Here is an 18,035-nt window from a genome sequence, read left to right as displayed (position 1 = left end):
ACATTTGATAGGAAACTAGTATTCTTCCATCTTCAAGCATAAGGTTAGGTTCTTTATTCTTCAAATGATTATTTATGTTGTTTTATAACTGGTTTTAAGAAGATCATTAAGTTTTTATTAGGCAGAGTCCCTATCTTACTCATCTTTACATCCCTGTAGGTAAAAGTACTTGGCACATACTAAAAAATTAATAAGTGGTATATGAATGAATTGCATAGTTTATAGCTTGGTCAATGTGATATTTTCTTGAACATCAGTATTTTAAATCCCATTATATATGAAAGTATCAACTTTAAAAATTTTTTGACATTTATCTGTTGTTGAAAGACAGAAAGAGAGCACTAGTGGAGGAGGGGCAGAGTGACAGAGGGAGACAGACTCTGAAGCAGGGTCCAGGTTCTGGGTTGCCTGCACAGAACCCAACGCAGGGCTTGAACCCACAAATTGTGAGATCATGATCTGAGCTGAAGTCGGACACTTAACAGACTGAGCCACCCAGGCACCCTGAAAATATCAATATTTTATATCTGTTTAAAATCTTGAAATATTTTACTACCCATTTACTTTAAAATTTCTGTTTTTAGGGGCGCCTGGGTGGCGCAGTCGGTTAAGCGTCCGACTTCAGCCAGGTCACGATCTCGCGGTCCGTGAGTTCGAGCCCCGCGTCGGGCTCTGGGCTGATGGCTCAGAGCCTGGAGCCTGTTCCGATTCTGTGTCTCCCTCTCTCTCTGCCCCTCCCCCGTTCATGCTCTGTCTCTCTCTGTCCCAAAAATAAATAAACATTGAAAAAAAAAAAAAAAGAAAGCTGGGAAAGGAAAAATAAGTCCCCATTCTACAAGAATGGCATCTGTGCTTTTTTGTTTATTCTTTCCTACTTTTAAAAGAAATGTGTGTACCTTTATGCATTGTTGTGATCAATGTTCATAGTATTTTACATGTGGCTTTTTTTTTTTTTTAATGTTTATTTTTGAGAGCGAGAAAGAGACAGCACAGGTTGAGGGAGCAACAGAGAGAGAGAGGCACAGAATCTGAAGCAGGCTTCAGGCTCTGAGCTGTTAGCACAGAGCCTGACATGGGGCCGCAACTCGTGGACTGCGAGATCATGATCTCAGCCCAAGTCGGAAGCTCAACTGACTGAGCCACCCAGGCGCCCCATATATGGCTTATTTTTAAGTATTATTTCGTTATTTAAACTGTGCTTACTTTTCCATGTTGCACATTACCATTTTATAATTTTTATATATGCCCATTTAAAATTGGGTCAGGGGTGCCTGGGTGGCTCAGTCGGTTGAGCATTGGACTTCAACTGGGATCATGATCTCGTGGTTTGTGGATTTGAGCCCTGTGTCAGGCTTACTGCTTGCTGTCCATGCAAAGCCTGCCTCAGATCCTCTGTCCCACTCTGTCTCTGCTCTTCCCCTGCTTGTGTGGTCTCTCACTCAAAAATAAAGAAACATTTTTAAAAAATAAAATAAATAAAATTGGGTCAGTTTTATTTTTAGGCTCTTAATTTAAGAGGGATTAAATATTTGGCAGATTTCTTTATGTTCCTTAGTGTTTCAGGGTCTTCAGGAAACCCTTTATGATGAGGAAGAGTCAAGAAAATAATATACTTTTTTTTAATGTTTATTTATTTTGAGAGAGAGAGAGAGACTGTGAGCACATGTGTGCATGAGTGGAAGTAGGAGCAGAGAGAGAAGAGAGAATCCCAAGAAGGCTCCATGCTGCCAGTGCTAAGCCTGATGTGGGGCTTGACCTCCCAAACCATGAGATCATGACTTGACCCAGAATCAGCAGTTGGATGCTTAACTAACCGAGCCACCCAGGTGCCCTAATACACACTTTTTAATAAGAAACAACATGCCAAATTCATCAGATTATACAACATATAAAACTCACAAATATTACATGGTGGATAATTCTTCTAACTTGTGGACTCCTCATAGCTATTCTCTAGTACTCATCACACTCTCAGGAGAGTCAGTTTATATACACTGAAAATGTTAAAAGAGGAATACAGCAGGTTTCAGTATATTTAGCTAATACCCAAGTGCTTTATGAATGGTAGGTATTGGATATACGTGTGAACTGATGAGAGAAGATAATTTCTGGTTCATTATAATATGAGATTGATCAGAGTTCTTTTTCCAATTTCAAAATCCCTTATGGATTCTTAAAGGTATTAAATGAGCACTATTGTTTTTAAAAAAATAATGTTATTTAAAAACATTTGGGTTCAGATGAGGCAAATTTGCTGAAAGCAGACTTTTTATGTATTCTACACAGTTCCATATAAAATTAGATCTTCCAACTGTGTGATAACATCAAAGACATGCCTGAAGGGTACTTAATTTTTTTGAAAGTGGGGGATCCACTTGGAGAAACCCGTATAAGAGGCTATTTGAAAGACATCAAACATGGACTTGTCTGGACTTTGCAGGTTTTGAAGTATATATAGAAATCAAAATTGACTCATTACTTTTAAACTTTTATGTCAGTTTAAAAAACAGAGAAGAAATGTTTTGAATGGTAGTACTTGAAATATATAATTTTTACTTAGATGTCCAAGAAACTCTTCCCATTTACATGAGAACTTATATACATCTGAATACACCCACTGTATCTTGAGATTTTTTTTTTTTTGCTTCATTTGACCAAAACATAATAAAATGATAGATAAACATGTCATATGCAGGACAGTTTGTACACTGATCACAAGAATATATTAAGCTATATGCATTCTTTTAAAGCTGGGGGGGAAGGAATAGATAAAGTCTCCCAACTTCTATTGAACAGCAGTGTGCAAAGACCATTTTTGTTGGAAAAGTCTGGAGACATTTGTGACTGAGTTTTTATATTTTTTATCTTTAGTAAAATTGTATCCCTTCATGATTGTTCACTTTAGTTAGTGTCTTATGTTCCTTTTGTGACAAATGCTGCTAGTATCAGGGTCAAAAACAAATTGTTATTGATAAATGTTACTGATAACTTATTAGAGCATGTTTTATGTTTTAATAGAATTTAATAGAAATTTCAGAGTTCTTTAAATTTCAGAAGTTTGAACAATTCAAAGTATTCATTGGGTACAATATTTTTTTGCCTTTTTAAATCTCTGTCACTATCAGGTTTATTACTTAAAAGCACTAATAAATAGAATAATAAAATAGAATTTAGAATGTTTATTTTTCAAAACACCATTTATTTTTTAAAGACTTTTATTTTTAAGTAATCTCTGTGCCCAATGTGTGACTTGAACTCACAACCCCAAGATCAAGAGTCATACCCTGTACCAACTGAGCCAGCTAGGCTCCCCAGAATGCCACCATTTTAATAAATGGTCTCTTGTTCATGCCAGGTTCTATTATCAGCATCTCATCTAATAATGTTTTCTGTATCTGGTAAATACAGTAATCAGTTCTTTTAGAAAACTAGGCAGATTTTTCTAGACAAAATTAGAACCCCTTTGAAGGCACACAAAACTATAGAGGTTCTAATACAACAGGATAAATACCTCTTGATTCGGTTTAGGATTGTTTCATTTATTTTCTCAGATATTTCATCAAAATTCCTAAAAGATGACATTCATATTAAGACTACATAAATTAACAGTGAAAGGAATTGCGTGTAATTTTGGTCCATAACATCAGTGTCATACTCATTGTTAATACTATAAGTAACTCTCCCGTCTAATATTTTTCCATTTGTATTAACATCTATAAGTTCAATTGAGTCCATAAAAATTAATTTACCTATTTTGAGATAATTAAAATTTAAGACTTAAACTAAGCATCTTATAAAGACAAGAGTTTTCACTTTAGAATTAAAATAATTTATTAGGCCCTTGCAGAAAAACTAGTGGTAATATTTTGGTAGAGGCCAAATTACTTGAGTTGTATACATAAAGCCACTATTTGTCAACAAAGTTATTAGGCTTATTCAGAACCATAGATAACTTGTTTTAAAGTGACAGTACATACACTGCATATATGGTCTGTTCTGGGTAGAGAACTAAAATAAGTAAAAGTTAACATAGTGATTTTTATTTTGCTTATAACAAATTCTTGTCTCATTTCTGAATTCTTATTTAAACTTGTTTCCTGTGGTGGCCCTTGGGTGGTTCAGTCAATTGAGCATCCGACTTATGGCTCAGGTCATGATCTTTGGTTCACGAGTTCGAGCCCTGCGTCAGGCTCTGGGCTCTGTGCTGACAGCTCAGAGCCTGAAGCCTTCTTCAGATTCTGTGTCTCCCTCTCTTTCCCTTTTCTGCTAGTACTCTATCTGTCTGTCTCTGTCTCTGTCTCTCGCAAAAATAAAAGACATTAAGAAATAAATTAATATTAAAAAAATAAAATAAACTTGTTTCCTGTGTTATAACTACACATATGGGCCCTTAATTTTTTCATTCCTCCAATATCCATATGTTAGCCAGAGTAGGGTTAATTTGTAGTACAGCACTTGGTCTTGTGAATGCTGTTTCCTCAATAGGTATCTCAGGTTGCCAGTGTTACAATCCCAAATACTTTGTTGAACAGACTACCTGTTCATACAGGAGCTACATTGTATAGCCTCATTCCTTCCGATGGGTGTGGAACAGGATTAAAGCACACTTTATAGGGGTTCTAATTGTAGATGCCTAATTGACTTGATGAATAGCAAATGCTAAAATTTAAACACACGCACATAGACACACACATAAACCTGTTTCAGGGCTGATCTGCGTGACAGAACAAATGCCTCACAGGTGTTGAATGCTTACAAGATAAAAGAGTACTCTTTCCATATTTCCCAAGAATTTTCTTTTGATGTTTATATGGATTTTCTATCTCATTGTTTCTTTTCTTAAAATGGTCATGGCAATAATCCTTTTCATCTTTGGCTGCACTGAGTTTTAGAAGTTGGGTAAAATTAAAAATAAAATCTATCAATAAGTAAATTTTCAGGGCACCTAGGTGGCTCAGTCGGTTAAGCGTCCGACTTCGGCTCAGGTCATGACCTCACGGTTCATGGGTTCGAGCCCCACATCGGGCTCTGTGCTGACAGCTCAGAGCCTGGAGCCTGTTTCAGATTCTGTCTCTCCCTCTTTCTCTGCCCCTCCCTCACTTGCATTTTGTCTCCCTCTGTCTCAAAAATAAACATTAAAAAAATTTTTAAATAAAAAAAAAAGTAAATTTCACACACTTTAGAAAGAAGAGAGTGAAAAACTGCTGACTCTAGTCTTTGGCCTAGTCAGGTCATAAGTTTTTTTCTTTTTTTTTTTTCTTTTTTTTTAACATTTATTTATTTTTGAGACAGAGAGAGACAGAGCATGAACGGGGGAGGGGCAGAGAGAGAAGGAGACACAGAATTGGAAGCAGGCTCCAGGCTCCGAGCCATCAGCCCAGAGCCCAACGCGGGGCTCGAACTCACGGACCGCGAGATCGTGACCTGAGCCGTAGTCGGACGCTCAACCGACTGAGCCACCCAGGCGCCCCTATAAGTTTTTTTTCTTAATTCTTTAAGAATGATTTGATGCTTGGGGCGCCTGGGTGGCTCAGTCGGTTACGCGGCCGACCACGGCTCAGGTCACGATCTCGCGGTCCGTGAGTTCGAGCCCCGCATCGGGCTCTGGGCTGATGGCTCGGAGCCTGGAGCCTGCTTCCAATTCTGTGTCTCCTTCTCTCTCTGCCCCTCCCCCGTTCATGCTCTGTCTCTCTCTGTCTCAAAAATAAATAAACGTTAAGAAGAACGATTTGATGCTTTACTAAGTAAGTACTTTCAAGTTTTCATGAGTATGTCATTATCTGAAAAAAGAAGGAAGCTTCTCAGCCTTGGAATTTGACAGATGGAAAAGATTTTTTTTAAACAGCATACCAGTTTTTATTCTTAATATTGAAAGAAATATTTTCCTTTATTATGTTTTATATTTTAACGATTTTCCAACTATTAGGGCAGATCTTTTTCCATAATTTTTTTTAAGTTTTTATTTTGAGCTTATTGTAAATTGACATGAAATTTTAAGAAGTAATACAAAGAACTGTCCTATACTCTTCAGCCAATTTCCTACAATGGGAGCATCTTTTACAATTATAGTATAACAGCAGGACCAGGAAATTGGCATTGATACAATTTACCAACCTTATTCAGATACCCCCAATTTTATATGCACTCAATTCCACGGTGTTGTTTTTAGATGCCTGTGACTACCACCAGAGATCCCTCACACCACTTATTTAAGCCCTCAGCCCCCTTTTTCCCATCCTAACCCCTCCAGTTTGTGGCTACCAATAATATGTTTTTTATAATTTTTTCCTGTCAAGAGTGTTAGTTATGTAAGTAGAATCACATCGGATGTACCCTTTGAGATTGGCTTTTTTTTCAGTCAGCGTAATTTCCTTGGGAACCATCCAAGTTGTTACATGTATCAACATTTCATTCCTTTTTATTGCTGAAGAGTACATGTGGTACAAGTATGTACCAGTTTTTTTGTTTGTTTTGTTTTTTAACAGTTTACTTGTTAAAGGACATTTGGGTTGTTTCTAGTTTGGGGCTGTTATGAATAAAGCTGCTGTGAATATTTGATTATTCATAACTTTTTTCTCACAATTCATAATATTTGTTTATTCACATTTTAGGCTGTAAAAATAAGGGTAAAGTGTATCCTATCAGTTGGACATTTCCTAGAGGTGAAATTTGAGAAACAGGACAAAAGTCTAACACGAAACAGTTGTCCAGGGCCTGCCTTTTTCTATATTCCTGGCAGCAAATCCTTACTACTTGGGATGATAAGAAGAGGTGGCTTTCCCGTCAGTATTTATACCATCCTATCAACTTTATCCCTAGTCAGCATCATGGAGGGGGATTGGTGGAGAAATGTATAATTTTTTTAAAACTCTTATTTGTCTAAATTCTGTTTTTCAATGCTTGTCCTAAATTATACCGATAGTGAAAAGTCCTGTTCTTAGAAATAACAAATTTATTAATGTTTCTATGTACAGTATATGGAAAGTTTTTCTAAATGTATAACTTATTAGAATCCATAGATAAATTATCAAAGGCAAATAGTAAATCTTTGATTTTTCAATAATTAGTCAACTAATACCTATTTATTGGGGACTAAGCCTACCCCAAATGAAAGAAATTCTTGAGTGGATACAGAACTTCTAAACTTGCTAAGCATTATTTTAAAAAGTAAATAAAATATCCACAATTAGAAAAAGTGTAGAATAGTAAAAAGATTGATTTAGGACTCAGAAAAATCAAACAGAGAAACTTTTTCCTCCTTTTATGATAATCATACTGTAGAAAATAGAGGTCATAGAGAAAATAGAAAACCAAATAGTTTAGCGTTGCTAAATAGACAGTTTTTTTCACTTACTTTAATAACATCCCATCAAGTGATTATATCATATTTTATTTAAACATCCCTATTTTAAGCAGTTTATATTGCTATAAATTGTTCAGTGTCCTTTGTGACCCTGAGTTTCTCTATAGTTTGGATTATATTCTTGGGTTAGAATCCAGGAAATGAGATACTGATGGAGTCCTATTACGTATTGCTAAATTGCTTTCCAAAAGAATTCTATCCATTTATAATATCTCCAGCAAGTATGGGAGTATAGTTTTACAGCACTTTTATCAACATATTGGGTATTACAGTCTTTATAATTTTGCTAAGTAATTGTTTTGGTTTGAATTTATATTTAGTTGCTAGTAATGTTGGATAGATTTTTGTATTTCTTTAATGACCATTTTTCTCCTTTTGTTAATTATCATTTACAAAAATTAGAAATGTCACTCTGTTTTGTCCATAGCGTTCTTTGCAGTTTCAGTGCCCTTCAGCCTGCTTTCTTCATGATAACTGCTTGAGTCCCATAGGCAGGAGTCTTCTCTTATGTGTTGTGTCAGACTCAATTAAAATAAGAAATATATATAACAGCTATCTTGAGTGTTCTTCGTTAAGTATTTTAGCGTAAGCAATTTTGCTCCTCATCCAGGACTTCCTGCAATAATCTATTTTAATCCCAGAAGACTTGAGCCTACATAAGCATGGTTGCTGTTAGCAAATACATAGGCTATGTCAGAACATAGACCTTCATTTATAGTGAGCCTCTAATTATATGCTTGCCCCTGCTATTATGAAGGAAGTAACTCACTTTAGGTGGAGAAAATTTCACTCTACTTAGCTGTCATATAATAGACTAAAGGCAGTAATGTTGCAGATATACTTTTGTGACCTTGGGGTACAAATAAGGGAAATACACTCTCCAAGCTAATGGGACCTGGCTTATTATTCAGAGCCCAGAGTCAAGTAACTTAATAGTGTAGCATTAGACTCATAAAGAAACTCAGATCAACTGCTTTAGAAATGGTAAATGTATAAATAAAATACTGTGGGTTTTTTTTCTTTTTCAGGTTTACAAGTAAAAGTAACAAAACTGAAAAAGGAACGAATTTTGTAAGTACCAGTATATAATACTGATTTCTTATTTTTAAATTAATTGATACTGACGTCCTATTTGACCTCAATGGCTTATTTATGAGAAAGTTAGTTTACAGCATGGACCTTGGATAGTTGACCATGAGTTTTTCAAAATTCTAAGGTAAAAAGAATAACTTAATTTTGAGTATATTCTTAGTTACTATTTGCATATATTTATACATTAATGTAATTTTTATATATACATACATACATATGGGTATGTATACATATAATCTTTTTCCATAAAGTATTTATTAATAAAATAACTGTTCTATAAATTCATTTTGATCTGTCAATGTTATTCTTTTCTTATCTGTGATTAACACCTGGAATTTAAGATACTGCAAGAAGGGAGCAAAATCTGGGATTTCTGAACTGATACAAGAAATGAGACAAGGGGCTCCTAGCAGGCTCATTCGGTGGACTTGTGACTCTTGATCTAGGGGTTGTAAGTTCAAGCCCCACATTGGGTGTAGAGATTACTTAAAAAAAAAAATCCTTAAAAAAAAAAAAAAAGGAATAGGAGCAAATGAGACCCCTTTTAACTAGTTTGAAATTACCAAAAGTTCCCCTGAATTGTTTTGGTTATTTTTTTTTAATATGAAATTTATTGTCAAATTGGTTTCCATGCAACACCCAGTGCTCATCCCAACAGGTGCCCTCCTCAATGCCCATCACCCACTTTCCCCTCCCTGTTTTGGTTATTAAGCCTAAAATCAGGTCTGATTTTCTAAGTCCGAAGCAAATTTTACTCATGGTTCTTTAGGGCTTCCACATTCAGGAATCTGAAACAGATGCATCATAGAATGTTATTGCTTATAACAAAAAGTAATACCATGTTTTTTTTAATATTTATTTATTTTGAAAGCGAGAGTGTGTGTAGTTATACAAATAGGGGCAGGGCAGAAAGAAAGGGAGAGAGAGAATCCTAAGCAAGCTCCATGCTCAGCTAGGAGCCTGACATGGGGCTCAATCCCACAACCGTGATCATGATCTGAGCCAAAATCAAGAGTCGGATGCTTAACTGACTGAGCCACTCAGACCACCCCTATGTCATTGTGACTAATACTGCATTTACTCTATGATATATACCAATGGGCCTTAGTTACATCATATTCCTCAAGCTTCCAAGGCTCCAACCAAAAGCTGGAGTTAACAGTCACCCATCAAAACACACCCATTTGTTTTCTCCAATATGATATGAAAATAAAAATTGGAAAGTTCCTTTTACACCTAGAAAATCATGTTTGGGAGATGACTTTGATTCAGAAATATAAAACCATAAGTTTATAAACAGGTTTTTTTTTTTAAGAATGATTTTATGATCCTATTTAATTAGTGATACATAATGCTTTGCATTATTGAGAATGTACATATTCCTGCCTCACAGATGTCATTTTAAGTATCTCAGGTGTAGAATAATTCATTTCTCTGTTTCTTATGATTAGTTCCTACCATTGCGAGATGTTCCTATAGAGGAAATTAAGCCTTTTCTGAGTAGTAAATTTAGGGTATATATCTTGTTAGTTAGGATTTTGCAAAGTACTCAAAGTATTTCCCCGCAAGATACTTCTTAATTACATAGGGCAAAATTATAATATTATAGCGGAGAAACCGGACAGAATTCATCTCAAACTATCAAAGTTAATATCACTAGAAATCAGATATGTCAGCCCCATGTACCTCTTGATTTGATGCACTAAGAAGAGCACAATGTTATTCCTGTAGTATTCTTACCAAAAATGCATAGCCCAGATTTTATCGTGGGGAAACATCAGAAAAACCCACATTGAAGAACCATCAAAATAACTGGCCAGTACTTTTCAAAGGTCAAGATTGTGAAAGACAAAAATGATGGAGAAACTGTTCCAGATTGAAGGAGACATGACATTAAGTGCAATGTAGGATCCAGGATTAGATCCTGGACCAGAAAAATAATGTTAGAGGAACAGTTGGCAAAATTTGCATAAGGTCTATAGATTAGTTAATAGTATTGTATCAATTTCTTGATGTTCATAAATGTATTCTGGTCACACAAGATGTTAATATTTTGAGAAGTTGAGTAACAAATACACAGGTACTCTGTTGTGTATTTATAATTTATTTATAATAGACCTGAAGTTATTTTAAGATGAAACCAAAAAATGAAAAAACGGGGCAGCTGGCTGGCTCAGTTGGTAGAACATGTGACCTTTGACCTCAGGATCTTGAGCCCCACGTTGGGTATAGAGATTACCTAAAATATTTTTTTTTTAATGAAAAAAATTAACATTCATTCCTTGAGTCTGAAGAGATCAACTTTTCTTCATCTGTTGGATATTGAAAAAATTCAGTATTCTTTTAGCAAGGAATAGGAAGGAAATGGCTGTTGGATAGGCAACCAAAAATGTCACTACAGTTAGACTAATCCTACTACTGTGGTTCAGAGAGTAGCAGCCAGTGCAGCTCTTGGGGCATGATCTCCTTTCATGGCACAAATGACCTTTTTTGTTTTTTTCTTTTTAATTTTTTTTTAAATGTTTGTTTATTTTTGAGAGAGAGACAGAGCATGAGCCGGGGGGGGGGGGGGGTGGCAGAGAGAGAAGGAGACACAGAATCGGAAGCAGGCTCCAGGCTCCGAGCCATCAGCCCAGAGCCCGACGCGGGGCTCGAACTCACCGACCGTGAGATCGTGACCTGAGCTGAAGTCGGACGCTCAACCGACTGCGCCACCCAGGCGCCCCACATCAATTTGCTTTCTTAAGGAATTTGTTAAATTGTTCCTGCAATTCATAGAACCTTGTTATGTTTACCACTGAGTTGACATGAATATTTTATTAAGTAATTGAGGTTAGTTTTAATGTTAACGTAGGTCATCAGTCTACTTGGTTTTAAAACAAATGCTACTATGTTCTGAATCATTCTAAATAGACAGGAGTAGAATATGTGGATGTAGGAAAATCAGACATTACATTACTGTTACAAATTTTCTCTTGTGGGGAGCCTGGGAGGCTCAGTCAGTTAAGCATATGACTTCGTCTCGGGTCATGATCTCGTGGTTTGTGAGTTTGAGCCCCGCATTGGGCTGTGTGGACAGCTCAGAGCCTGGATCCTATTTTGGATTCTGCATCTCCCTCTTTCTCTGCCTTCCCCTGCTAGTGCTCTGTCTCTCTCTCAAAAAAAATTGAACATTAAAAAAATTTTTTTAATAAAAGCATCTTTTCTCTTGTTCATAATTTAAGAAAAAAACTTTTCCTATGAACTTTTCATTCCGTGTGTGTGTGTGTGTGTGTGTGTGTGTGTGTGTGTGTAATTCTTCAATATGTGAATCTGGAATATAATATTTGGTTATATTTTTATGATCTAGATTATTTAGATTAAATGCTAATGTTAAATAGATATTGGCAGCTTATCTGTTAACTTAGAAAATGTCTTTAATTGTTCCCCCAAACTTTGAAAAGTTTTTAATTTGGTTATATTTGTTGAATATTTTAAAAGCAGGATTAATGAAAGGTTGGTACTGCGTCTGAATTAGATATATTTTCTAGAAATATTAGAAAAGCATTTTTTTAATTAAGCAACAGCCAAATTAATGAGTTTCAGCTATCACTGTTGTTATTTCCAAAATTTCAGATGGCTACAAATGCTACCAGAACTATATGCAGTAGTCTATTACTTTTAGGTGTATTGATTTTTCATTTTTTATTCAATATCAATTACTCAACCAGTATATACGAAGTACCCCCTATATTGGGTATCTGACATTTTTACTTAGTTGTCTGACTTATCTGTTTTGCTGCCAGTGATACTACATTCTAGCCATTTTGGTAGTCGTTTTGACATCTACTTTTTGTAGTAGACTGGTTTGTCATAATTTGATATTTTAAACCCTTGAGGGGACTGGGGAAGATGTTTCAACCACAGTATTTTTTTCAGCTTCAAGACCATACAGAAAATCCCAATCAAATTTCTAATGGGTTTTCTTAGAATTAATTTATATGCATAATTTATATAATAATGTGATTTTTAAAAATATGATAATGGAAGGGTAGAATATGACACTATCTTGGAAAGTAATCAGGTAATCTACTAGAAGAAAATTTTAGGGGCTCCTGAGCGGCTCAGTCGGTTGAGTGTCCCAATTCTTGATTTTGGCTCAGGTCATGATCCCAGGGTGGGGAGTCCCCATGTTGGACTCCACGCTCAGCATGAAGCCTGTTTGAGATTCTCTTTCTCTCTCCCTCCCTCTGTCCCTCTCCCCCACAAACTCGTTCTCTCTCTCTCTAAAATACGTTTAATAAAATAATTTTAAATTTTTTTGTTTTTTCCTACTATAAAATCACAATGGTAAACACTTAAATAGAACATAGTATGTGATTGTACTTTTCTGGGTGCTATACTTATATTAATGCTTACTTAGTCCTTGCGAGTGCCTTATTGGATATATACTAATGTATCATTTTTACTTCCACTAGGTCACACAGCTGATAAATGAGACCTGAGATTCAAACCTAGGCTTTAGGATCTAGGGTTTGCATGCTTCCACTCTACTATAAGCCCTGACTTAAAAGTAATACCAAGTAAGAAGTTTAGGCAACACAGAAATTAATAAGAAAGTATAAATCTCCCATAATTGGAATAGAGATGAGTGGAGATATCTGTTACTTACATTAACAAATACAGACAAAATAATAAAAAAAAAAAGTAAGTGTACATTTTAATAGCATTTTTGACAACATTGAGTCAACGATGACATCAGAATCCACTCCTTCCTCTGTGTTCCAACACTGTATAATGAATGTCTGGTACTTAAGACAATACTTTTATAGTACTACAGAGCACATTCTAGTATAGTGTGAAGTCTGATTAATAAGATTTTTTTTTTGAGAAAGAGCACACATGGGTTGGGGAGGGGAGCAGGCAAAGGTAGAGAGCATCTTAAGCAGGCTCCATGCCCAGCATGGAGCCTGACACAAGGCTCAGTCTCACAACTGTGAGATCATGATCTGAGCCAAAATCAAGAGTTGGACACTTAACCTACTGAGCCATTCAGGCACCCCAACAAGATATTTAAACTTTGCCCTTGAAGTTTATTTTGATATAAGAAATACATGTTATATAAGTGTGAGACCATACTTTGGAATTGTTACGATAGAATTATCCCATTAGGATAATTATCCTGCTAGGATTTTCTTTTTAAAAATGTATTTCTTGATTTTTAGAGATGCACAGAGACTAGAAGAATTCTTCACCAAAAATCAACAGCTGAGAGAACAACAAAAAGTCCTTCATGAAACCATTAAAGTTTTAGAAGATCGGTGAGTCGGGTTCTTGGGTATTCTTGAGTAAGTGGTGATTTCCTCCTTTAATAGAACATTGGTTTTAATTTATAAAACAGTTCTGGGACTGATGTGCTCTTTTCCCAAACTGATGTCAACTTTGGATAAATATATACTCTTACAGATTTGTTTTTTTTTTTATTAATTACAGGAATCTCATCAATTTACCTTTTAATTTTTCTTGTTTTTTGGGGTTTTTTTTTAATGTTTATTTGTGAGAGAGAGTGAGCATGAGCAGGGGAGGTGTAAAGAGAGAGGGAGACAGAGGATCCGAAGTGGGCTGTGTGCTGACAGCAGAGAGCCTGATGTGGGGCTCAAACTCACGAACCATGAGATCATGACCTGAGTTGTAGTCAGATGCTTAACTGAGTAAGCCACCCAGGTTCCCCTAAATAATATTTATCTGGTATTGATATAAGATGAGCTTAAGAGTAGTAATGTTCTGGGGTGCCTGGGTGGTTCAGTTGGTTAGATATCTGATTCTTGATTTTAGCTTAGGTCATGATCTCTCAGTTTAAGAGATCAACCCCACATCAGGCTCCGTGCTGTCAGTGCAGAGCCTGCTTGGGATTCTTTCTCCTTCTCTCTCTCTGCCCGTTTCCCACGCGTGCTCACACCCACTCTCTCTCTAAAATAAATAAATAAACATTAAAAAAAGAAAGAGTAGTAATGTGTTAATTCATTTGATGCTTTAATTCCATTTTTATGTCTAAGTAGGTGGAAACTGCTTCACAATTCTGTTTGTCTTCGTGTTTCTGCCATTCTTTTTTTCTCCTACATATTTCTGTAGGCAGTCTAGGATTCTTCTTTCTGAATATTTCCAAGATAATGCCTGTCACTTAATTTCCACATACATCTTTATTTCTCACTCCTATGAGATTAGCACCCTAGGTTAGAAGAGACTTTCAGATTTTTCTGTATTCCTTTGTCTGAACTGCAATTGCTATGTAAGACCTTGAACTACCTGTAACAAACAATGTTTCTTGCATTTATAGTTAATAATTTCCCTTTGTTATTATTGTGTATATGTCACAGGAGGGCTGGTGGCTTGAATTTGCCACTGTACCTTTAGTGGTGGAATAATTTAACACTCCATCTGTGCAAACCGCAGTTGTACACTTTTCTTCTACAACTGCTGTCCCAGAGAAATGCACATTTACTGGAATAGGCAGCCTATTGTGGAATGAAGTTACACGCACGCTGGAATCATAGATGCAAATTTGAATTTCAGGTTTATACTGTGCCCTTAATTCAGATTCATAAATAAATATTGAGTCCTTGCTATGATCTAGGTATAGCTGTAGGTGCTAAGGATAACACTATCCCTAGTGTCATGTAGCTTATATTTAATTTTTAAAGGTTTGGAGTGAGTCATACAAGTAAGAGGCTTTCAGATTATAAGTGCTGTGAAGAAATAAAATTGAGTGGTGTAATTAAGTGACCACAGACATTGGAAAGTGAAGGGATAGGTGTCAGGAATGGCCTCTCTGAGGAGGTACCATTTTAACCGAGACGTATAATATAGATAAGAGCTACTCGAAGAACTGAAGATAAAAAGAGAACAGACAAATACAAAAGCTTTAGGTGGAAATAAGTTTTAAAATATTTGAAGAATGGAAAGTCTGCAGTGGTTCTAACTTGAGTAGGAGGATGAATGATAGGAGATAGGATTGGAAAGGTGGGAGTAACTACATTATGTAGGATCATGGGCAAAAAGTTTGGATTTTGTTGTAATCAGAAGTAATTGGAGGTTTTAAGCAGGGAAATCACAAAGGAATAGGAGCAGGTATTGACAGTATCTGTTATATCCAAACAGACATGTCAGGTAGATAATTGTGTATGTGAATTTGAAACTAACTACAGAGATTAGAGCTAGAGAAAAGAATTTGAAAGTCATCACCTGCATATAAATGGCATTTAAAACTTAGACTGGATAAGAGATCTAGGGACATCTTAAAGAGTGTGGGAAGAGAATAGAAGAGGCATCGAGCTCGGACATACTGAGTAAGGTTTAATGAAGAATGAGGATCAAGCCAACAAACAAAAATGAGAAAGAAAAATTATCAGGTAGAAGAAAAGCCAAGAACATATGGCATGACACCAACCACACTTTCTCCACAGGGCTATTTTAAAGATTAAATGAGATTTTTTTTTTTTTTTAATTTTTTTTTTCAACGTTTATTTATTTTTGGGACAGAGAGAGACAGAGCATGAACAGGGGAGGGGCAGAGAGAGAGGGAGACACAGAATCGGAAACAGGCTCCAGGCTCTGAGCCATCAGCCCAGAGCCCGACGCGGGGCTTGAACTCACGGACCGCGAGATCATGACCTGGCTGAAGTCGGGCGCTTAACCGACTGCGCCACCCAGGCGCCCCAAGATTAAATGAGATTAATGCAAGTTAAGTACATAATAGAACTTTTTAAAAACTTACAGTGTCCCTTCTAATTGGTGATGATGATTTCAGCCTTTAGCACTCTAGTCAGATCCAGTCTCTAGAAAGCCATTTGACCCCTTTTTTTTCCCAGTCCAGGATCAAAAAGGAAATCATCAGCTACTTTTCTGTTAGTGTGGTGAGGCATTTCCTTGTTTTCTCTGGATATGTAGTAAAGCGTTTGGGAGGAATGGTGGGGGGGTCATATTTTTCTCAGGCTTTAACTCCTCAGTGATTGATATGTATTGAGGGCTTACTTTGTACCTGTACCTGGGCATCTAGTACTTAATCTTCACATTAATGCTGGTGTGGTAAATCCATTTTACATAGGAGGAAACTGAACTGGCAAAGAGGTAAGAAGCCATACCAAGATCACAGTTAATGGATAATTAGGTTAAATTTGACCCTACAAACCCCCCAGTTTCTGTTTTCCTGAAGCCTTGTCTGTATGTTGTCTTAATTTTATAAATGTTGTGTAAATGAATTATACCTTAACTGATCATCTCAGAGTATTTGTGCTTGACCTAAAGTTAAGAAAACAGGTACTTTGCAATATTAATTCCCCAATATTATCTATTTTCTAGTCTGGTTTTTTGGAAGTTTTTGTTTCGGTTGTTTTTGTTTTTAATTGCTGTTAACTGTATACTACCTTTAAATGTCTAGGTAAGGGGCGCCTGGGTGGCGCAGTCGGTTAAGCGTCCGACTTCAGCCAGGTCACGATCTCGCGGTCCGTGAGTTCGAGCCCCGCGTCAGGCTCTGGGCTGATGGCTCAGAGCCTGGAGTCTGTTTACGATTCTGTGTCTTCCTCTCTCTCTGCCCCTCCCCTGTTCATGCTCTGTCTCTCTCTGTCCCAAAAATAAATAAACGTTGAAAAAAAAAAATTTAAAAAAAAAAAAAATGTCTAGGTAACATTTGGTAAAGTTCTGCTTTATTTAAAATTTCATTTTAAGTTTTATGTCATGTAAGAATGATACCCAGAGCAAGCTTTAAAAATCTATAAAAATTAACGTTTTGCTAAGACCTTTAAAAAGCAAAATGTGTTTTGTTAAAATGTCTTTTTTTTTTTTTTTTTTTTTTTTTTAAGTAGGCTTCACGCCCAGAGCAGAGCCCAATGCGGGGCTTGAACTCACGACCATGAGATCAAGACCTGGGCTCAGGCCAAGAGTCGAACACTTAACCGACTGAGCCACCCAGGCACCCTGTGTTTCATTAAAATTTCTAAACAGTAATTCTGAAACTTGCTACTTACTCTTTATAGGATGAAGCAATTTTTATTTTTTATGCTAATGTTGTGAAAACATTGTGAGATGTTTAGATGAAAAGAATTACCTGGTAAAGGTAAATTTGATAATAAAAAGATAAAAGATTTGATAATAAATTTGATAATTTTAGGTGGCTTGTTTATGTTTGATTATCAAAAAGATTTGATAATAAATTTGATAATTTTAGGTGGCTTGTTTATGTTTTACTAGACTAGTATTATAAGAGACTTTCCTTGAAGGAAACAAAGTATTTCACCAAATCTAAGGAATAGTCACTGTGATGTGGATAGAATGCATTAAAAAAAATCTGAACAAAGCAGTTAAAACATGGTTGTCTAGTAGATTTTAATATTTTTAAAAGCATTTTTGGCAGTTGTAGTAAACTCATATTTCATCTGTCATTGAAAGGGAAAATTTGTGTTCGTAATCAGGGGATTTGTGGTTGTGCAACTATTTTTCAAATACTAGACCAAATGTCCTTTTTGTGTTACTCATAGGTTTTAATTTAAATATTTTTCAGGAGATCTCTGACTTTCTAGACTAGGTTTAGTTTTGCTGTGTGCTT

General features: G+C 36.0%; 1 protein-coding gene across 4 annotated transcripts in view; it reads left to right on the top strand.

Annotated features, from left to right (window-relative positions):
* Positions 1–18,035, top strand: part of RBBP8 (RB binding protein 8, endonuclease) — a 119,544-nt gene that overhangs the window by 28,987 nt on the left and 72,522 nt on the right. For all 4 annotated transcript variants that reach the window (XM_040479239.1, XM_040479238.1, XM_040479240.1 and 1 more), the window contains 2 exons: positions 8,392–8,434; positions 13,660–13,755. In XM_040479239.1, the coding sequence (XP_040335173.1) occupies positions 8,392–8,434; positions 13,660–13,755 (139 nt within the window). The remainder of the gene's footprint in view (positions 1–8,391; positions 8,435–13,659; positions 13,756–18,035) is intronic.

The sequence above is a fragment of the Herpailurus yagouaroundi genome, unplaced genomic scaffold (genome assembly GCF_014898765.1).
Source record: "Herpailurus yagouaroundi ecotype Mexico unplaced genomic scaffold, PumYag 142, whole genome shotgun sequence".
NCBI lineage: Eukaryota > Metazoa > Chordata > Mammalia > Carnivora > Felidae > Herpailurus > Herpailurus yagouaroundi.
The sequence above is the reverse complement of the archived record's forward strand: the minus strand, read 5'-3'. Positions and strand labels throughout refer to the sequence as shown.